The sequence below is a fragment of the Canis lupus genome, chromosome 13 (genome assembly GCF_003254725.2).
Source record: "Canis lupus dingo isolate Sandy chromosome 13, ASM325472v2, whole genome shotgun sequence".
NCBI classification, from domain to species: Eukaryota; Metazoa; Chordata; class Mammalia; order Carnivora; family Canidae; genus Canis; species Canis lupus.
The window spans coordinates 28,109,670-28,132,946 of record NC_064255.1 but is presented as its reverse complement, the minus strand read 5'-3'; the positions used below and the strand labels follow the sequence as shown (position 1 = coordinate 28,132,946).

At 41.6% G+C, this 23,277-nt stretch overlaps 2 protein-coding genes across 4 annotated transcripts in view; one reads left to right on the top strand and one right to left on the bottom strand.

Moving 5' to 3' along the window:
- ADCY8 (adenylate cyclase 8) overlaps positions 1–23,277 on the top strand; it is a 215,293-nt gene that overhangs the window by 30,685 nt on the left and 161,331 nt on the right. For all 3 annotated transcript variants that reach the window (XM_049092737.1, XM_049092736.1, XM_049092735.1), the window contains exon 2: positions 22,888–23,037. In XM_049092737.1, coding sequence (XP_048948694.1) covers positions 22,888–23,037 — 150 coding nt within the window. The remainder of the gene's footprint in view (positions 1–22,887; positions 23,038–23,277) is intronic.
- LOC112662531 (uncharacterized) overlaps positions 1–23,277 on the bottom strand; it is a 112,505-nt gene that overhangs the window by 31,980 nt on the left and 57,248 nt on the right. The window lies entirely within an intron of this gene.

Sequence of the window (23,277 nt, the reverse complement as noted above, 5' to 3'; positions counted from 1 at the left end):
ATCCCATTCTGACGCATTATTGTCAGGAATGACATATTGTTCATAAAGCACCACGCAAGCAGGAGAGACTTACTGAATTTCACTGTTGTGTTGTACTGGCAACAACTGGTTAAAGCTATACATGCGGAATCATGAGAGATCCAATAGTCAAAATTATACAGAAGACAACAGGCATATCTGAAATGACTTCTTAAATAAAACCTGTATAGCATTGGGTGACCTATATTTTACCTATCACCCTTTCTTTTTACCTTTTATATTATTAAGGAATTTACTGTGAGTGGTTTTGATAATTGAATATACACTTGACATAATTCCTTTGGATATCTGCATGGTTTGCTCACCTTTTTGAGTCTCTGTTCAAATACAGCCTCTCAGGTTCAAATACAGGTACCTTCCTGATCTCATATAAAATAAGAGGTCATTCCTTTCTCCCCTCATCACCTTTAATTCTCTCCATTGCATTTTTTTTAACCAATGCACAAGAAGTGCTATAATTTTGCATGTCTTCACTTATGGTCTATGTATGGTCTATGTCCCTGTATGGTGAGGGAGAGTCCATTTCGTTTATTGACATACACCTAGAGACTATTCAGACATAGGCTATGAATCAAAGTGACTGCTCTTCATTCAAGCAGCTACTCAGGAATGTAGTTTGAAGATCTGTATACTTGGCCTCTGGCTCATGCAGCAGTGTGCACCATAGGTAGGGTGACTACACATCACAGTGTACCCAGGATGCTCCAAATAGATGCCTATCTCCTCTCACTCTCCAGATGGACCAGTTCACCAAATCGATGACATTGTCACAATAGCTATGAAGTCCAAAAGAATTAGGCACAGCACATAATCCCTCATTAGAGGAATTTACAGGCTAGATGAGACGGGGAAAAGAATGAACATTGATAGGAACAGCTAAGGGAAACTGAACCCTCCTCCTACATCAAGGGCTCTATGTAATTACTTCTCTCAGTCACAGTAACCTGTGACGTGGGTACAGTTGTTATCCTCCTTTAACATGAGGAGCATAAGGCCTAGAGAGGTTAAATAAATGTCTTCTCTTCCCAGAACTAGTAAGAGACAGAGCTGAGATTCAAATCCCAGAAGCAGATGTGTGCGCTGCCTGGTAAGCATAGCAGGTGCCACGGCGGGGCTTTTCCAAACATGACCTCCTTTTATTCCATGCCAATCCTAGAAGGTTAATTGTCCCACTTCTTTAAATGGGGAAAATCAGCTTCACTGCGTTCAGTGGAGGAATTAGGATTAAAAGTTAGAATAAGCATGGTTATGAGAAAATTGCAAAGAGCATGGTGTTAGCTATTTGTCACCATGGGCTGAAGACATTCTGTGTTCCTGGCTTCCATTATATTTTGACTTCCTAATGTGTCACAAGGTATATAACTCAGCAGTGGAGACCAAAACACATTGCACTTACTCATAACCCCCGTGTGTTAAATTTTGGAAGAATGTTTTATTTGATTCAGATGCTAAATGAGTACACTTGACAAAGCAAAGGTAAACAAAAGCCTTGCTAATACATACATCCGTTCATGTTTATTCCCTACGGCCGATGTCGACCAATGTTTATCCTCAGAGAGATAGTCATTTTTAAACCACTCTATGATCTGTACTCATCGGAGGAAAGGAATTTTGCGAGACTTCTTTGCTCCTCATCTTCGTAAAATAGGACAGTTGAGAAACTTTGTGGTTACTCCATATAAAATCACCTTCCTTATGAATTAGGCTACTCCACTTGGACATTAATAAATTATTTTTTTCCTTCTCTCTTAGGTCAATTGGCATTCCTTTATAAACACTTTTTTTTTTTTTTTTTTTTTGGTAAAGTAAAGCAGAAGTAATTTGGCCTTCTTTTGGGAAGTCCGGAATGAGACATGGATGACTTGGGGAAAATGCTCCAATTTTTGATGTGTGTACTGTACTTTATTAACCCTGAAAAACAGATGCATTTTTAAGAGAAAACAAGCTCTTGGTAAGGTGCTGTTTTTAGCTCAGTAACTAATGATGAATCAAAATGTTTCTTCAAACCCAATTACCCAATAAAAATTGCCATAGTAACCATCACATTACACAACACATCCTCATGCTCACACCACAAACTTCCTTAGGAACTGCTGCCACCACCTCCTTGACACCGCCATCTGCTGTGCAATGAGAAAGAGAGTTGGGGGGAACATCTAAGAAGGGAAACGTAATTCTGACTTGTGCAATTCATTGGAAGGTGAAGGATTCTAGGGGCAGAGACATACTGCTAGAAAGATCATTTTTTGTGGAAGTCTAGTGTTTTCCACCATGATCTAGGAGTGGCTCAACCCAAGAGCAGCAGGGGAAATAAGATTAGAGCTTAATGTAGGATCCCTCTCCTCCTCCACCCCTTCCCCCCATCACTGTGCCTGTAATAGGTGTCCCCTGGCTGTTTTTTTTGGCTGACCCTTCCTCATTTCTCAAGTTTCATGGAAATATTTCATCCCCAGAGAGGCTTTCCCTGTACTACTTGATCTAAATTAAAGTCACCACAGGATGCCTCGTAGGGATGGAATGTTAGTTGTCTCATTTGCCATTGGAATCTCAAATAGATCGGACTTGAGACTTGGAAATATTTATAAAAGGAACAAAGAAAGGAGAAACTACCTACAAGACGTCACCATCATCATCCATCTGATGGTCTGGATGGTACAAACTAATTGTATTCGTTAATTAAATCATACATTCCACAAATACTAGAAGCTGACAACTTTAGTAAGGGCAATGAGTGCTTTCTGGCTGCTACAGATTCAGTCCTCCAAGAAACAGACTCTAGGAGGGAGGTTAGTGGGTAAGAAGTTTATTAGGGGAGGCTGTTGGGATCAGCATTCATGGACAGGAGGACTTGGAGGCAGAAGTAGGCAAAGGGACAATTGAGGGGGTTTCCACAGACACCTGTCCCTGCTGTGGTGAGTTCTGAAACTGAGGTGATCGTTCTGAGATCTCAGAGTTGGAATTATGAGTACATTCCAGGTGTTCTCCTGGTTAATCAGTCCTGGGCATGACCTTGGTGGGAAGGTCCTCTTCAGCTAGGTGGTCTCCCAAGGAGGTGGACAGCTGAGGGCTGTTTGCCTGCAGTAACCACGGGAGGATGCATCTTCCATTCCTGACGAGGATCTGGTCACACCACAGTTCATCTCTTGTGCCTCCAGGATTTCTTCAGCACTGAAGTTCTGAGATCCATTCTGTGATCTTGGGAAGATTTTTCTTGCAGAAGCTTAGAGGAGGACAGCTAATGGGGTAAATTGTAGCCCTCACTGCTGCAGCTCGTCTTGGGACCCCTCCTCTGTGCTTTGTTCTAGATTCCCATCTCCTCAACTAGCATCTCTGTTGGTCTTGGTGGTCTATCTGTTGGCGTCATGCAGATCTAACCCCTCAGACATTTGAGCTTCTGTTCACCTTGCCTTTTTCAGCCAGGGAAGGATTCTTGACTGAATGATGACTCTTCCTGCCTAATGGCCACGTGGCATGAGGACCCAGCCTGCCATATTGTTTACTTGAGTGGGACTCTTGGTTGTCATTTGGTGGAAGTGCTCAGAACCCAAGGTTCAGGCCCTGTAACCACAGGCTCCCCAGGTGGGTCCCCAGGAGTGATGGCAACTAAAGCCCCTCCTTCTTCCTCCCCTTGTTTCCCAGACTCATCCATCCTTCCTACTGGGGCACGGCACCATATAAGGCCTTTGATGGAAAGTGCTCACAGCCTCCTAGAGGGTGGCATCTCATATTTAGAGGGTATTGACTACAAAATGGCACCAGGGAGCTCCCTCGTTCTCTCATGGGAGCACCTTCTGGGAGGGGGTAAACAATGCAACCACTGGGTCCTGCAGTCTCACACCTCGTCTTGCCCCACACACCCTCTGCCATAAAGGACGTCCATTGGTCTGGAGCTCCTGGAGTCAGACTCTTCCACACACATCTATCCACTGAGCTCTAATGGAACCACCCCAGGCTCACACTGTCCCCTCCTTTCTAGATTTGTAAAGTTAACCCAGGAAGAATAAACAAAAGCAGCAAAAGCAAAATTCCCAGCTCTTCCCTGCCCTGTGTCATGAACAGAGGGAGAATAAGGTAAAGGTGGCTGTTTCCTCAGTGACCTGCCAGTGACCTGACCAGGGGTCTCCATCAGCACAGGAGCAATTCACCTGAGTCACAGCCCAGCAAGCCCTTGGCCTCCTTCCAACTGTATCCGTAAAGCACATTAGATGTGCTGCCTGACAGGCCCCAGATGAGAAGGGAAGAGAAGTGAATCAGTGTCCATTTGGGTCTTCAAAACATAGCTGATTCGCCTGCCGGTGAATATTTATAGACTTCATTTCCTACACAGTGTTGCAAAATGCCGGTGCCTGAGGCTCCTTTCCAGAAAGTACTCTTCATTCTTTTCTGACCGCCAGCAGCACATGGGGCATGAATTCATTGTTTTATTCTAAAAACATTTGTGAGGCACCCACCATCACTAACTACTCTGGCAGGGGTTGTGTGAATCAAGATGTTGGCTTCTCCTGTGGCTGCTTCTTTGGTTAACGCCTCCATTTTTCTGTAACGTATCGTAAGAGGACCTGTTGCTGCTTGTGTGGAGCCTACACCACACTGGAATCACAGCTTACACTGGGTGAGATTTTAAGGCTAACAACTTAGTCAGAAATCCTGCTGTAAAAAAAAAAAAATCCCTGAAATGCCAGAAAAGTCAGTAAATGGCTGTGTCATCTCCATAACCCAACATCACCAGGTTCCCCCCTGGTATGAGCAAGCTCCAGGAGAAGCAGTTGGTTTGTGTTGAGGGACCATGATGTGTGAAAAAGATGTGACTTTAAGCCTAGTACACACCTAGTCCAGTCAGGGTGTGTAAGCTACTGAAGACCACTGGCCTGAAACAGGTCATAGATGCTATACTCACCTCCTCATGCCAGGTCATGAGTGCTCACAGGTGGACAGTATTGCCCAAGCCATTTAGAGTGCTTTATCCTTGGATTTCTGTCTCCTTTTCTTCTCCCTCCCTTTCTCCCTCCCTCCCTCCTCCTTTCTCATCCCCAGCTTGTAATGAATATGTATAAACTCAATGTACATATGCGAAAAATCCACTGTGTTCTAATTTGTCACCTTGTGGAACTCAAGGTCAAATAAAGAACCTTCCCCCAATATACTATGCTCATTGGACATAACTTCTCTGGACTTGGCTCTTGGTCTTATATTATGAACCATTATAATATATGTTATATAACCATTTTATATAGTATATAATATATAAATGTTTTATATTATAAAATAACAGCTGACTGGGGGCATATGTGCCTAAGCTCCTAGAAGAAGCATCTTTTCTTAACATGAAAGCCATAAGCAGTGATGCTATTGACAGTTCCTTGATGAGGCCATCTCTAGCTGGGACACTTGAGGAATTGTTTCAGACTCCTAAAATAAAAGAGGATCAGGTGTCCTGCCGTGGAGGATTAGATGCAGAAACATGGAGTGGATTTTGGCATTAGACATCCTCCCAGCTTTCCTGTCAAATGCAGGCATTGGGGGTGATGGCGGGGCTAAGACTTTGTTTCCTTATTCATATAAAATGGTAAAAGTTCTACTTGGCAGGATTAAAATGAAGATTTATTTATTTATTTTACAGAGAGAGAGAGAGCATAAGCAGCAGGAGGGGCAGAGGGAGAGAGAATCTCAAGCAGACCTCCTGGTGAGCACGGAGCCCAACATGGGGCTCCATCTCATGGCCCTGAGATCATGACCTGAGCCAAAACTAAGAGTCGGATGCTTAACTGACTGCACCATCCAGGGACCCCCAAGGATGAAGATTTATTGAGTTAATGACACTATTCGGTGAATGAAGCCTTACGCATGTAGTAGATGCCTCCCCAGCTCCCACCCCCCATATCTGGCCACTCACAGACCTACTGTTCAACAATGCTGGGCTTTTCTCAGCTTCCCAAATGATCCTCTCTTATTCTTGTCACCAGGCCCTTCCACATACTGCTCCTTCAACATCGCATCCCCATTCTCGACCTGTCCAGTTCCTTTGCGTTATTCAAGCTTCTGCTTAAATGATACCTCCTCCAGAAAGCCTTCCAAGACCCCTCTATTAGACTCCACTTTAATGCACTGTCTTTACAGCACGGTGTTGTTGGTACTTAAAAAAGTGGGTTCTGAAGGCTGTCTGGCTGGATTTCAAGCCTGGCCCTTCCACTTATGGAGGAATGACTGGAAGTGAGCTTCTTAATTTGCCTTTGCCTCAGTTTCCTCATCTGTAAGTGGGCTTTGGGCAATCGTGCATCTCTGTTTTCCTGGGGTGGTTGAGGTCCATGCCTCTGATTCCAGAATCATTGAATGACTGACCCCTTTCACTGTCAAAGTTGTTTTATTTTAATGATTAATTATTGGGTCACTTAATAATAGTAATCATAGTACCCACTTCATTGGATGACCTGTGAATTAAATGAGTTGATACAGGCATAACTTTAAATCAGTGCCTATGACACAGCAGGTGCTCATACTATTTATTGGTTAATGACGTCAGCTGTTAGCATGACAGCCATCAGTTGCCGTTGGGGTATCTCTGCCCTGACACCCACCAACCAATTTGAGAATCACACAGCTAATCGTCTCTCTTCCATACCAGACTTGAGCCCTTTGCAGGCAAGGACATCATCTGTCCTGTTTTTATTACCTCTCGGTGTGCAGCTCAGTGGATTGGTCAAGGTTAGTTCTGCAAAGAAAAGAAATCCATGTAACAAGGCTAGAAATGTGAAGATACTTGAAAGATGATTGTTGTATTTTGCAAGCAAAGTGAGTTTTGAAAACAAAGGTACGCACCTCCCACGTATCTAGTAGTAATTTACTGAGCATCTACTGTGTGCTGGTGACTGCAGAACTCCAGGGTAGGGTTTTCCCACCTCGTCGCTGTTGGTCATTGAGCAGGGTGATTGCTTGTTGGGGAGGGAGGCTGTGCTATATAGTGTAAGATGGTTAGCAGCACCACTGGCCTCCATCACCAAAGGCTGTGGTGCCCCCTCAAGGTGGGACATTCCAGAATGTTTCTAGACATTGCCAAATGCCTCTGGCTACACAAAATCTCCCGTTTCAGATCCACTGCTCTAAGGATAGGACCTTCCATCTTCACCTTCATAATAGTGTGGGGAAGCTGGGAGGTCTCATACTCCTGGGTTTTGTATGAATGTGATTCTGACCTAGCATAGACACAGGCCTCTGATTTCCTCTGAGTCATTAATATTTATGACAAGTTAATTCAGTGATATTCATTCTTTGTTAGGGGAAAGAGTAATTTATCAAACCATCAATCAATAGAGATATTTCTGCATGAAATATTTCATGTTTTCTACTGTTTGTACATTCACTCATTATCGTGTGCCTACTGTTTGCCAGATATGGCTTCTCTTCACCTTAGCCATTATCTCTGTTGGATAGGATACCTTTTCCTTCCTTCTTTGGTCTGATGATTCAGAAGTATTATATGCTTGTTGCAAACAAGAATTGTGAATGGTTTTGAAGGATCAGTCTCATCAAAAATGAAAATCTTTTGAACAAACATCTCTGTGGAAGGGTTGTCACTTGGCCTTGGCACTTACCCATGCCTTTCTGGGGAATTATCATGAATCTTTCAGAAAACATCAGTTCTGACATTTCTCATTCTCATTTCTCATCTAAACACAGTTGGTGAGAGAACCAGCTATGGTTCTTTGTAGCTTCCTTTTTTTGTAACATTGGCCGTCATTTGCAATGGCCCAGGAAGTGATTTGTTCATGAAGCCACCAGGAATTATTACAATGTAGAAATACTCTTTGTACCTGTCCTCCTACTTCACGAGGAAGAACACTAGACTAGAAACCATGTATTCTAGTAAATTCCCAATTTTTATAAATTGGGACAGGTTACCAACCCTGACAGGTTGGTGAGCTGATGTCACTCATGACCACACCCTTTCCCTGTCTCAGTTTCACCTTCTACCTCCCACATTCACACACACACACACATGCACACACACACACACACACACACATGCATCCACGCGCACATGCTGCTACCCTGAGACAACCATGAAGACCGAAAGGACCTACCTTCTTTCCCCAAAATTACCCCAGAATGATGGGTGGAGGCAGGGGTCAGCAAGACTTTTCTGCAAAGGCCCAACTATAGGGCCCCCTGGGTGGCTCCGTTGCCTGAGTGTCTGACTCTTGATTTTGGCTCTGGTCATGATCTCAGGGTCCTGGTATCAAGCCCTGTATTGGACTCTGCACTCCACAGGGAGTCTGCTTGAGATTCTCTCCCTCTCCCTCTGCCCCTCCCCTTTCTTGTGCATATATGTGTGCGTTCTCTCTAATAAATAAGTAAAATCTTCTTAAAAAAAAAGACCAGACAATGAACAGTTAATAAATATTTTAGATTTTGTGAACCACATGATGAAATCCTCCTCTACCTCCACCTCCTCTATCTTCCCCTCCTCCTCCTCTTTCTTCCACTACTCCGTAAATAATGTGAAGACCACTCATAGCCTACCAGCTCAACAAAACAGGCCCTGGGCTGATTTGTCTGGCCCATAGTTCATGGACCCTGAGGAAGAGCATGGATGAAGACTCCTGCTTTTTGCAGGACTAGGATGGTTCAGGTTTTAAACTAAGTTCTGTGTCCCAGGCAAACCAGGACCATTGGCCACCATGATACCCCTTATGAGCTCCGTGATCTGGGTAATTACTTAGCATCTCTGGGCCTCACTTTTCTGTGAAACAGAGCTGATAAGACTAAGCAGGATTGCTGTTGAATTCTCTATAAAATGGCACATTTAAAGGCCAAAGGACACAGTCTGATACACAATCAGGGTGTGGAAACAGAAGTTCTCCTACACTCTTCTTGCAAAGAGGTGGACCAGAGATTGTAGGTAATGGAGTTACTCTGGCAGCAAAACACTCTTGGTGTCTTAAGGCTATTTGTTTTATCCATCTCTCCAATGACAGTGGAATGGACATGATAACCATGTGAATATCTTACCTGCTTTGCAATAGCATGGTATATCTTTAAAATTTGGCCAACCACCTGTTATGTTTCTCACATTTAAGAAAGTTAACCTTGTCATTTTGTACCTTGTCCAGTTTGAAGGGGTTTAGCCACTTATTTTTTACTTCTTCCTCATGTCATAATTTCTTAACTCCATGAGAAAAATCTTCTCCCTCTGTTCTGTTATTCTTCTAATTCTCTCTCTCTCTCTTTCCAAAATTTTCTCATTTTTGCGGTCTTCTGAAAAGACCACATTGTCCCTTCATTATGTTGTCATTTCTCGGGACACTGGTCATGGAAGTTGGGTTTTTTAATGTAGGTTTTCCATTCGTCTGTGCTACTTCTTAGAGCACACCAGCTGAGTTCAGCAGGACTCATTCATTTCTTTCTATCTTTCTCTTAGATGTCCACGTAAGTTTACTACTTTATCTTTCTGTTATGTTTTTAAACTTCATTCCATTCTCCTCGTGATTTATTTTTCCAACTCAGTGTGTACTATTTATAAAGGGTAGGCAGGAAGCGTGGTCATGGGCCGGCAGTGTGGGAGAGCCCACGTCCCTGGCGGAGGATGTTGGTGGTATTGTCTGTTCCTCCGGTTCACTCAGCGACTGCTGGGGATCAGGTTTATCATTCCTCCATGCCACTCTTCACCGAAGCCTCACAGATGGAGTTTACCCTGGCTGGACGCATTCCACGCACCACATCATGAGGGATCTTTCTGAAACATAGACCTGGCCGTGTTGCCTCCCTGCTCAGACTCTCACTGAGTTATCACATGACATAGAGGACAACAGAGCAGTAATGACCATCACCACAACCAGTCAGGACACTGAGTCCTCACTGTGTGCTTTAGGCTTTTGGCTCATTGCTTTCATCAATTGTCCAATGATATTTTTAGAAAAGGATTCTTGTTTTACAGGTGAGGAAATTGGAAAGCCAGAGAAATGAACTAACTGGGCCAAGTTCATGCAACAGGGAGGTGGCCGGCGTTTTTGGGAATCCAGATCCTTCACCATGGGGCTAGACTGCTGAGGTCTATGCAGCATGGCAAACTGAGCTATTTAGCATCTGGTCCTTTGAGAGAGGAATGGCTTGCCTCAGTCACCCTGAGGTACATGGTGATTTAAGGACCACTCTGTCTGACTCCAGAGTTGGCTCCCTAGTCCCTTCCTCTACCGTCTTCTCTGATAGTAAATAATGAGAAACAAACATTGTTTGTAAAGTACCTTAAATACCAAAGATTTTAATACTTTGTGGTCCTCTGAGGTTATTTCTTAACCTGGAGGAAGAAAATTTGTAAGACATCATTTATTCAGAAAAAAAAAATTATGTTACACCATAGAATAGAATTTGGGAAAAAAAAGATGGCCTTATATTTAAATATATATCCTACAGCTATTGGATATCTGTTATCTCTTAGGTACTTTCATACCCATATACATATATATTATATATTTTATATAATTTAATATATAATATATATGTAGACACAGATATGTATGTATATACATTACTTCTATGAGGCAAAGTTTTATTCCCATTGTTCAGATGAGAAAACAGAGGCTCAAAGAGGCAAAAGGTGACTTGCCTAAGGTCAAGTGCCCAGTAAGGAGTGAAGATGAGGGATGCAAACCCAGGTCTCTGGCGACAGAAGCTACTGCACTAGGCAGGTGCAAAAGCCTCTTGTGGGTAGCTGCTTCACTCACTCTGTCAGGACCCCAAAACCTGAATGCACCTGGGGGTTGTGGAGAGTATTACAACTTCCCGATATTATTTTCCTTATTCGCCCCTGTGTTCGTGCTTCTTTCTTCTGCAGCCCTTCCCTCTGCCCGTGTGCAGCCATCAATGTCCATGAGGACAGGCCTAGGTCCAAAAACCGAGAGGCCCAAACATGGGGACATTTCTCCAGTTGTCAGAAGGACTTGTGAAAACACGCCACAGCTTGCAAAGAATACAGGCATTGGGAGTCAAGAGCCTGATGCTACTCATGGCTCCTGAATCTCCTGAACTGCTTACCCTTGGGCACGTTACTCTTGGCGCTTTGGTTTGAACATTTACGGATGGAGATAATTGGTGGCTGAGAACATCTTTGTCAGGAAAAGAGAGAAGAATGCAGACACCTGGCTAGCACAGGGCCTGGTTCACACTCAAATGTTCCCTGAATCTCTGAATTGATGCAAGTAACCATTTCTAAGATGTGTTTGAAGGCCTTTCCCTGCCTTAGGTGACTCTTATTTCCTAGAACTACTTAAATAGCTTCTGGACTGTGCTAGAACAGATCTGGTGAGCAGCACACACAGCTCCTCCAGGACTCCTTCCCCATTCCATGCTCTACCACTTGAGCCACAAAAATGGCCAGATCCTATTATCTATCCTGCATATGCTGCGTCCACATTTGTGGCTCAAGTGAACTTGCATTGTGTTAGTATAGCAGAGGGCTCAGGGAGGAGGTTGGAGGGCACAGTAGTTCAAAATGCCGGCTCTGTGACCCGGGTTCCACCCCAGCTCTGCTACCGTCTTCCTTTATTATCTTGAGCAAATGAACGAACAGTGCCTCCCACATTGGGCTACTGTGAGGGCTAAGTGAATGAAAACCTGCCAGGTACTTAGAATGATTCCTGGCACATACCAGGTGCTCAATAAATACTAGGTATCAATTAGAGAATGATTCCAGACCTTCATCAGCTAGGTTCATTTACCTGCAGATACCAGGCCTCTACCTGCATCTTTCACCTATGCCCATTATGTGGTGAAACATTTAGCAGGCCTCATGCATTGTGTGGTATTTATTTGCTAAATTCTATCCCAGTCCTGAAAGGACTCCATTTCTGCTGAATATCAAAGGTCTCCTTCAGGTCCTGGCCAGCCCTTGCTTGGATCCTGCAAAGTCAGACTTCCTGCGTTCAGTTCCCTGCCTTACTACCGTGATGGCTGTTTAACCTCAGACAAGCTCCTTAATATCTCTGAACTTCAGCTTTCTCGTATGGACATAACAGTACTTCCTTCCCCATTGAGATTATGTAAGAACATATGTGCAAATTACTTCCTAAGATACCCTGCACTTAATATGAACTCAAAAAAGTAAGTTATACTTGCTATTATGCAGTCTCCCAATTTCAGCCTGCGTAGCCTCCACAATTTATACTGCAATATTAATGCTAAGGACAAATCAAGGTGGAAATCCTTTAAAAATTAGTTTTCAGCATTTCATATAAATTAGGCTTCAGGCTAACAGCTTTTAAATTTCTGGTTTCCATTAAAATATTGAAAATTATCCAAATGCAAATCAATCCTTATTGGATTGTGACACATCTCTCCTTCATTTTCTCTCTAAATTTTAAAAATAAAACTATCTCCAGGGACAGAATCACTTTTCCAGAACTGGTCTTTCCACACAAATTAGGACTTGAGTGGATGCTTCCGGAGACCCAAAAACAAGTGGAAGGAGGGTCTTGCCTTTGTTCTTAATAAAGCAGGTGTCCTCCAGCCATCAACGTCCTGGGCTGCAGACCCTGGTGATGTTTGCTGCACAAAGTGAGCCACAGACAAAATGCAGTGCATCCTCCAGTGGAACCAGAAAGTGCACACTTTGATTATGAGGACCTCAGGGACCCAGTCTTCTTCCCTCACCTCCAATCTGACTACTTGGCAACGAATAGCAGGAGATCTTTCTACAGTGACAAAATGCAAATGGAGAAGCTGACTCTGTGAGCCCTTCTGGCTCTAAGCCCCCTGACCTGAAACAGCAGTGGCCCCACGTAGTCTTTGCCCTGGGGTGGGAGGAGGCCCCTGGGCCCACAGAGAACCCTTCCATGGCCAGGGGATGAGGGATGGGGGTGGGGGGACGTGGGGAGGGACTCATCCTTTTCCAAATAACGTTGCGGAGGGCTTCCTACTTCAGTGATGACCCTCTTATTCCCAGAGATGATAAAACTGGACGAAAGCTGTGGGTTATTGAGATTTCCACCTGTGAGTATGTCAATTGGACACAGTTGGATAGACATTTGTTGAGCACTAGGATCCTAGGCTCTGCGGAAGAGATGGAGATACCACAGACATGGTCTTTGCCCTCTGGGAGTTCAGAAATTAGTAAGGCCTGTGGACCTACAAAAAGGAAGGCTGGCGTATTAGTAAGCCCCCTGGTGCTTCTGTGCAGTCACAGCGATGGAGTTTCTGGAGTTCGCTTGGTCTCCATTCTTTTTCTGATATTCTACACAAAACCCATCTGCAAATCAAGCCATCCTTTCCTTTGAAGAGCATTTTGGGTCCAGCCCCATCACAGCATGTGCATAATTGTCACCCTACCCTCGTCTGAGCCAAATTCTCCAGTGGGATTTTTTTTTATGATTTTATTAATTTATTTGATAGAGAGAAAGCACACAAGTAGAGGGAGTGGCAGCCAGAGGCAGAGGGAGAAGAAGTCTCCTCACAGAGCAGCAAGCCAGATGTGGAGCTCAATTCCAGGACCTTGGGATCATGACCTGAGCGAAAGGCAGATGCTTAACTGACTGAGTCATCCAGGTTCCCCTCCAGTGGGACTTCCATAAGAGCCCTCCGGCTTGTCTCTTTAAACCTGGGCTTGCCCTTCCTCCAGTCTGTTCTGTTTGGGGCAGCCAGCATCACCCTTACAACATGGAACTTGGGTTGTTTTCTGAGTCCCCAGAGCTTGGAACTCTCCAGTGCTTTCGCATCTCATAGAGAGAAAACCAATGCAGGTTTCCCCTGCTTTCCAAAAGTAGAATTCTCCTATGGAACTTCTAATAGACCGAAAATAGTGTAAAGCCAAGAAGCAATTACAGTTAACTTATATGGAAAAATGTTAGCATTCCCAGACCCCAAAAAACAAAAATTCCCAGACCCCACCTTTTAGGCTTTTCTGATACACTTAGGACACATCTTGCTAATGGATGCACACAATTAGTTGAGATAAAACACAGATGCTCACAGACACAAAGCTCTGGCGGTTGATGCTGAGATGCTGAGTGTGGTCCCCAAGAAGGAGCTGGGTGCTGTCATTCTCCTTGCTCAGGGTGGCTGTGGCTTCTGTGACATACCAGTCAATTCTAGACACTATTTTTACTTACAGCAAAAGCAAAAATCTTCTTCAGATTTCTTTCAGGTAACAAAAACAGGTACTAATGTAGGTTTTTGTAAAAGCAAATGGCATAACATGAACTTCTGAAAAGGGGCATACCTGTATCCCTATCATGACGCAAGATCCTACTGGGCCTGGCGCTTTGTTCCCTTCAGAGCTCACCTCCTAAATGTGTCCCCACTCTCAGACATCCCTCTCCACTGCAGAGGCAGTGGGCTTCATGCTGGGCTGGAGTGGGCTTCTAGTTCTCCTGCCACAGAGCCTCTGCACTTTCTATTCCCTCTGCCTGGAATTCTCTTCCCAAATATCTTCATGACTCATGGCCTCATTTCTTTCAGGTTTTTGCTCAAATGTCTTCATATCAGAGAGGCCATCTCTGAGCTCCCTGTGAAGGAACAGTCCCACTCTTCCTTATCATTTTCTATCCTGCTTTTGCTGTTATATTTTTTTTCATAGCATTTATCACATGCCACCACCACCATGTATTAAGTAGTCCTTGGTTTATTTGTGGATTGCCTGTCTCCCACCACTAGTGTGTGAGCAGGCTTTTATCTGCTTTGCACATAGCCAATTTATGAAACTATATCTGATGTAGAATTTGCTCCACAAATAATTTTGAATAGATACATTAATTAATAGGAGCGAGGGGTCAGGAAGGTTTATCCATGGAAGTTTACAGATCTGCAAGTGTAGAGAATTAGAGCATTGATCAACAAATGTTTCTTAAGCATTTCTCACTTAGCATATCAGCTCCAGGGCAGAGGTGGCTTACAGAGGAGGCTCACGGGGATGTAGGTAGAGCTGTAGGTTGGAGGATTACATAATATGACCAATCCAACAGAGTCATCACACTATATGCAGCTCCTTCATGGAACCACAGGTCCGCAGCAGCCACAATGGAATAGAATTTCTTCATAAAATTTAGTTACAAAAAGCAACAATAACTTACTGAACATTGCAGGGTTTAGGCGGCACTTTGTTGGTGCTAAAATCCAGCATTTTGTAAAATGCAGGTATTTGTAAAGTCAGTTACTGACAGAGAAACAAGTCTGTATATGTTTGTTTCTGGGCTCTGTTCTCCTCCAGCACCTCTGCAGCGCTCTCTTCAGCTTGTTTCCCTGATGCCATCTTGTTAGAATTTCATAAGTGAGTCTGTCCTATTTCAATACACAGACACACACACACATTAACACATATGCATGAATGTACCCATGCAAACATATATACACATAAATTTCCTTTTATATGCATATACATTTCTCTTTATTTTAAGCATTGAATTTGTAGGTTTGTGTTTTAATATGGTTTTAAATGGAAAAGTTTTAAAGCTTTTCAAATTAAAGTTAATTTAAAATACATCTTAAAATGGCTCAGCGGTTGAGTGTCCACCTTTGGCTCAGGTCGTGATCCCGGGGTCCTAGGACCAAGTCACGCATCAGGCTCCCTGCAGGGAGCCTGCTTCTCCCACTGCCTCTATCTCTGCCTCCTTCTCTGTGTCTCTTATGAATAAATAAAATCTTTAGAATTTTTCTAAATAATATTTTACTTAATATATCATACACAGTGGCTCATGCCATCAAATATTTTCCTGGATTTTATGTTCTTTTGTGTATGCACACCCTGGTAAAAATATGCAGTTTCCAGGTGCCTGGGTAGCTCAGTTGGTTGAGCGTTAGCCTTCAGCGCAGGTCATGATCCTGGAGTCCTGGATTCAAGCCCCACGTCTGGCTCCCTGCTCAGCAAGGAGCCTGCTTCTCCCTCTCCCTCTGCCACTGCCCCTGCTTGTGAACTCACTCTATCAAATAAATAAATAAAATCTTTTAAAAAATATATTCAGTTTCCTTTTTCTCCCCACAAAAAAAGCTGCAGTGAAAATTCCTTAACAGAAGTTTCTGGTCCTATGCCTGATTATTTCCTTAAAACAGATAACCAAGGGATGCCTGGGTGGCTCAGTCGATTAAGTGTCTGCCTTTCAGCTCAGGTCATGATCTCAGGGTCCTGGGATTGAGCCCTGCATCGGGCTCCCTGCTCAGTGGAAAATCTGCTTCCCTCTCTCCCTCTGCTGCTCCCCCTGCTTGATCTCTCTCCCTCTGTATCAAATAAATAAAATCTTAAAAAAAAAAAGTTGGGTCAGAGGAATCAAAAGAAATTGATTGTAAAATTCTGCAACATGTTGCCAATTTGCTTTCTACTTCAGGAATAATCAGGTTGCTTTAATAAAAGAAAAAAACTAATTATCTTTAATTTGAGATTTTGTGCTTAGTGGCTCATTTTCCACAGGTAACTCTTTAATCCACTGGCATCTATTGGTGTACATTATAGCATGAGGTGACCATCCATCTTTTTTCCCCAGTAGTTGATTATTAGCGCATCGTTTTACTGACAATTATTTTTTTGCACTGAATTGTTGAGCTGTATGCATCATAATAAAAACTCACTATCTTCTCTTTTGTCCATTTCTGGGCAGCGCACTCCATTTATTTCTTTAGTTTGTCAGTTGAGATTTTCTCAGCTGTCACAGAATTTTACTTACTGAAGCATGATGATTCGTATTACCTTTTGGCTGGGCAAGCCCCCCCACTATCCCCACCCAAATCCTTTTTGTAAAAACGTCTTTGGTACTCTAACTCATGTGTTCTTTTCTATAAAAGATTTATTTATTCATTTCAGAGAGAGAGAGGGCAACAGTGGGGGAAGGGCAGAGGAGGGAGAGGGAGAGAGCAAATCTCAAGCAGACTCCCCTCTGAGCATGAGCCCAATGCAGGGCTCCATCTCATAACCAGATCATGACCTGAGCCAAACCCAAAGTTGAACCCTTAACCAACTGCACTGGCTTCCACTTGGGATTATAATATTGAAGTTATAAAGTGATTCGGGCAGTATTCACACAGTTAACCACAATTAGCATCCCTTCCCTGTATGCCTTCCTCCTTTACCCTCTGTAATATTGTATACTTTAGATTTTCCCCCCAGTTCTTACACATTTGCTATTATTGTTGTCAAGGATAACCTTTAGTGTTGCACATTGTCGTTGCTATTGTGAATAAGATCACTGTTTCATCACATCCTGTAAATGATGATTGGTGGTACATAGGAAAGCAGTTTATCCATTCATCAAATATCTAGTACTTATTAGGTGCTGAGCAATTAGCAGGCACTGTGCTGAGCACATCCACTCTGCAAGGCACTAGGTGTCAATCGCTGTCTCAAGCAAGCACCATCCTTGCGTTATAATCCAGTGTGACAGACAAGCATCAAACAGCCAACCCAGCAAATAAATATTTATAATTTGTGATAAGTGTGCAAGAATATTGTCCACTTTAATAGGTGTTGCCAAATTCATATCTTCAACAACTAGGCATGAAAGTGATTTTACCCCACAACCTAGCCAGAGGAGTATGTCTTCAAATTTTTGATCATTGACAATTTGATGAGTAAGGAAAAAATACCACACCTCGTGTGTCCATAAACAGTATATTGTCTACTTTTACTTGCCTTTCTTTTTTTTTTTTTTTTGTCCTATGTCACTGGATCATACTTTTTTAAATGTTACTATTTTCTGTATTTATCCATTTGGATGCATGTGGGGGTAGTTCATAAATTTTCAATGCTGAGTAATATTTCATTATTTTAATGCATCCCAGAATAGGTACCCACTAATGGTGGACATTCGGATTATTTCCAGTTTTAAGCCCTAATGAAGAATGCTATTCCAGACAGTCCTGGGGATTTGTAGTTAGACACATGCAAAGGGGGCTGTGGAGTGGAAAGGTGAAATTCTAGGGGGGGACAAATTAAACAGTAATGTGTAAAGTCAAAGTAGCTGCATCATTTCACATCCCCACTGGCATCCTTGCCAATTTGATGATCCTCCACTATATATATTTTTTCTTTTTACAGCCAATCTGGTCGGTGTGGAATGGGTGCGGACTTTAACTTACAGTTCCCAGATTGATTATAGCACTCCGTCTGTTTATCTTTTTTGCACATATTGAATATTCAGATTCAAAATATCTGTTTATCTTTTGCCTTTGTTTTCTATAGGATTGTTTCTATATTCTTATACATTTGTGTAAGTTCATAAAAGCTAAAATGAATTCTTGGCTGGTTATGAGTATCACAAATATCTTTTCTTAGTTTTGTGTGTAGTTTTTTTCTTTCCATTTTATTTATGCCAACTTTTAATGTATAGAAATTCTTAAATTTTAATTTAATCAAATATATTCATCTATTCTTTCTAGTTTGTATTCTTTGTTCTTTATTTTTTTTTATGATTTTTATTTAGTTAGTTGAGAGAGAGAGAGAGCATGAGCAGTGGGGGGCGGGGCAGAGAACGAGGGAGAGGGAGAAGCAGACTCCCCACTGAGCAGGGAGTCCTATGTGGGGCTTGATCCCAGGACCTTGAGATCATGATCTGAGCTGAGGGCAGATGCATAGCCAACCAACTGAGCCACCCAGGTGCTCCTGTGATTTATTTTAATCTATCAAGGTAACAAAAATATTCTCCTAGATTGTCTTCTAAAATTCTTCATATTTTTGCCTCTCGTGGACTTTAATCCATCTGCAGGTGCTTTTCATGTTTCTTTGGGTGGCATTAGACAGGGGTTTACTTTTAATTTATTTTCTAAGTGAATAACAAACTGTCCTGACATACTTTGTTGAAAAATCCCTCTTTTCTCCTCAGTCCTATGATGCCCAAACTTTGGCCTTCATGTTTCTGGGTTCTCTGTTGACATCCACTGGTCAATTTTTGGATACCTACATCATGAACATGATACTTTAATTGCTACAACATTATGATAAGTCTCAATATCTGGTACTGCAAGTCTTTCTATTTTGTTCTTCTTTAAGAATATCTTATGTATTTTTGAGCCTTTGCCCTTCCATATAAATTTTAGAATCATTTTGAATTCCACTGGGGGTAAAAATACTCAGAGATTTGAGAACTTTACTGTAGCAATTCTTTCCTTTCCATAACATGGTATATAACCCTCTATCTATGTAGGCCTTATTTGATTATTTTAAATTAAATCCCATTATTTTCTCCACTAAATTCATTTCTTTCTGTTTGTTATGGGTACATAGAAATGCAACCGACATTTTATTTTGATTTTATAACCAGCATCCTTGCTAAATTATTATTAATTTTAGTAATTTTTCTGTGGAGATTTTTGGATATTCCACATAGATAATCATTGAAAAATAATGAAAGTATATTTCTTCCTTTCCACACTTTATCACTTTCAGTGTGTTTTTGTGTTTGTCCTATTAATTTGGTTAGAATTTTAGAATGGTGTTGAATAAATTTGATGGTAACTGGCATCCTGGTCTTTAAACAAATGCTCCCGAACCTTTTACCATTGAGCAGGATGTTTGCTTTAGGTATTTTTGGTTTTGTTTCTTGTACATATTCTACATAGTGATTACGAAAGTTTATTTTTACTCTCAGGGGGTTTTTAAATGAAAACATACTGAATTTTATCAATGCTGTTTCATCTCAATGGAATGATTATATGTTTTTTAAAAGCTATAAATGTGAATTACATCAGTTGAGGTGATATTGTTAAACTATCCTTGGATTTATGGGGAAAATTCAAATTGTTGTCAATTTGAATTATTTTTTTCTATACATTGTTGAATTTGATTTGCTATATCATGTGTAGGCATTTCTCTCCCTGCTAATGAGTGAGATTTACCAGTTACTTACCTTTACCCACCAACTACATTGGTTTTGGTATCAAAGTTATGTCATCCTCATAAACTGAGTTAGGAGTGTTTGTAATGTTCTGTTCTCTGGAAGAGATAAGAAATTTTTAAATTCTTTCTTCCACAAATATTTTATAAAATGCCCCAGTGAAGGCATCTGGGCCCATTGCTTTCCTTGTGAAAAGATTTTTAATTATAGTTCCATTTATTGACTTTTTCTCCTTTTTCTTGAGTCAGTTCTGGTAAAGATGTATTTTCAGAAATACATCAATTCCATTTCAGATTTTTTATAGCTTTAAACTTCATAACATATTAACTTTTAATTTCTGCAATATCTTTGTCCCATTTCCTATTCTTCATATTGCTCATTTGGACTTTTTCTCTCTCTGTTTCTTTAAGTTTATAAGAATTGCTATCCTTTCTTAGTCTTTTCAGAAAACAAACTTTTGACTTAATTGATCCTCTTTATTGTATATTTGTTTTTAATTTCTTTCTGCTCCTATTTTTTTTCCTTCTACATGCTTTGGATTTATTCTGCTTTTTATTTTTTGCTAAATACTTAAATTGAATGGATAGCACATTAATTTTCAGACTATTTTTAATAAAGCATTTATTACTATATATTCCTCCATGAGGACTACTAAATTCTGTTCAGTAGTATTTTTTTAAAGATTTTATTCATGAGAGATCTATAGAGAGAGGCAGAGACATAGGCAGAGGGAGTCCCATGCAGGGAGCCTGATGTGGGACTCGATCCCAAGACCCTGGGATCACGCCCTGAGCTGAAGGCAGATGCTCAATCACTGACCCACCCACCCAAGTGTCCCTTGTTCAGTAGTATTTTCATATTATTCTTTAACTATACATATTTTCCATTATAATATATTCTTAGATCCTTGTGTTAGTGGAAATATTTTTAATTTCCAAACTGATGTTGTCTTAGTTATCTTTTTAAATTTCTTTGTAAATTGATTTTATTAGGCCAGCCCGGATGGCTCAGCAGTTTAGGGCCACCTTCAGCCCAGGGTGTGATCCTGGAGACCGGGTATGGAGTCCCGCATTGGACTCCCTGCATGGAGCCTGCTTCTCCCTCTGCCTGTGTCTCTGCCTCTCTCTGTGTGTGTCTCTCATGAATGAATAAATAAAATCTTTGAAAAAATAAAAATAAATTGATTTTATTATAGTAATTGACTATAGTTATATGGTAGTAGGTCTTTGAAATTTGCTGAAGCTACCTTCAGGTTTTCTCATAAAATCTTATTTCTAAGTATTCAATATGTGCATAAAAAGAATTTGTACCATCTAGTTGTTGCATACTGTGTTACATTTCAAGTTTCTTAGTTGTATGAGCTATTCAAATTGTCTCTATCTTTGCTGATTTCTTTTAATCTGCTTGCTCTGTTGACTGCTGAACATGTAAAAAATAGATCACTGATGATAGATTTGTAAATAATGCCATAGACTTATACCATGCTTTTCATTGTGTATTCTGAGATATGTTGTGAAATGTGGTCAAGTTCACAATTTTTAGCTCTTTCTGATGAGTTAAAGTGCTTATCATTTTATAGTGACCTTATCACTACTGTTTTTTTTTACCTTCAGCTCTCTTTCATATATAGAATCTACACAGCAAAACCAGCTTTGTTTTCACTTTCAAACTTTTCAGTGTATTTTATTACTTTTTAAGGATTTTGTTTATTTATTTTTTTTAGTATGAGCAGGGGGAGAGGCGGAGGGGAGAGAGAGAGAAAGAGAGACAGAGAGAGAGAGAATCTCAAGCAGACTCCACACTGAGCATGAGCCCAATACAGGGATCAATCTCACAACCCTAAGATCATGACCTGAGCCAGGCCCAAGAATCAGATACTCAGCCTAGAGCCACCCAGGCACCCCTCATTTCAGTGTACTTTAGAAATGTCTTTCTTTTTACTTACCCTAAAAATCGTTATCAGAACTAGAAAGCATGTCCCCTAACATTTTTCTCTGACTACTTTTAAGATTATTCTTGGTTTAATGATTTATCTTTAAGTTTATTGGTTTTTCTATTCTGTTATCTACATTATGCTATTAATATCCTCCAATGGCTGTTTCGGTTTTCAATGTTGTGTTTTCCACTTCTAGAATTTTCATTTTGTGTGTGCGGTTTCTATTTCTCTGCTAAGATTTTATTTGCGGGATCCCTGGGTAGCGCAGCAGTTTGGCGCCTGCCTTTGGCCCAGGGCGTGATCCTGGAGACCCAGGATCGAGTCCCATGTTGGGCTCCCGGTGCATGGAGCCTGCTTCTCCCTCTGCCTGTGTCTCTGCCTCTCTCTCTCTCTCTCTCTCTGTGACTATCATAAATAAATAAAAATTAAAAAAAAACTGTTAAGATTTTATTTGCATTCATTGCTGGCATATTTACCTTTCCATCATTGAGAAAAGTTATAAGGGCTATAATAATAGAACTGTTAGCTATTTCTTTTTGGCCCCTTTCCTTTCTTCGGATCTGCCTTTCCAACCATCTAAAAGGCTAAAAACTTCAGCTAGTGAGAGAACAGAGGTGAGGCAGAGTGAGAAAGAGAGAAGCATTCCTAATCACACCTCAAGTTTCAGTTCAAATCCAAATTTGCAGTAGAAGAAGCTTTAAATTGGATACAAAGGTCAAGGGAGGCCTCTCTGAGAGGATGACATTTCACCCAAGACCTGGGTGAAAGGCACAGTTCTATTAACCTGACACTAAATGTTTGGATTCCCACCCTAAGATTTACCTTAGAGGGATAACTGTGTGGCTCAGCAGTTGAGCATCTGCCTTCAGCTCAGATCACAATCCCAGGGTCCTGGGATCAAGTCCTATCCTGGGATCCCCACAAGGATCCTGCTTCTCCCTCTGTCTATGTCTCTGCCTCTCTCTCTGTGTCTCTCATGAATAAATAAATAGATAATCTTTAAAAAAAAAGATTTACCTTAGATTTTTTTTTCTTTATGTTTTCCTCCTTGTCTCCAAACAGCTCTTGTTTTAACCATCTGACCAGCCTGTGTTTGCAAATGTGTTTCAGGTGGTGGCCCAGGCGGTGTTATTCATGTGTATGAACACGGCTGGAATCTTCATCAGTTACCTGTCAGATCGGGCCCAGCGCCAAGCCTTCCTAGAGACTCGGAGGTGTGTGGAGGCCAGGCTGCGCCTGGAGACGGAAAACCAGAGACAGGTACCAGTTGGAAAGGCCTTGTGTCTGAGCTACTTGGAGCTTTTTTTCCTTCCCAAACACCTCCTGACCTCAAGTGTATCCTTAAAGTTTGTATCATGGATCCCAGAGTCTAAAATAGTTACATTAGACTTATAGCTCAAAGCCGGTTGATCTTGTTTTCCACATTCAGTTAAATGCTGTCTACAAGAAATAAAACGATTGGTCACAATGGGCTTTTCTGACACTTTGGCTGATATCTAT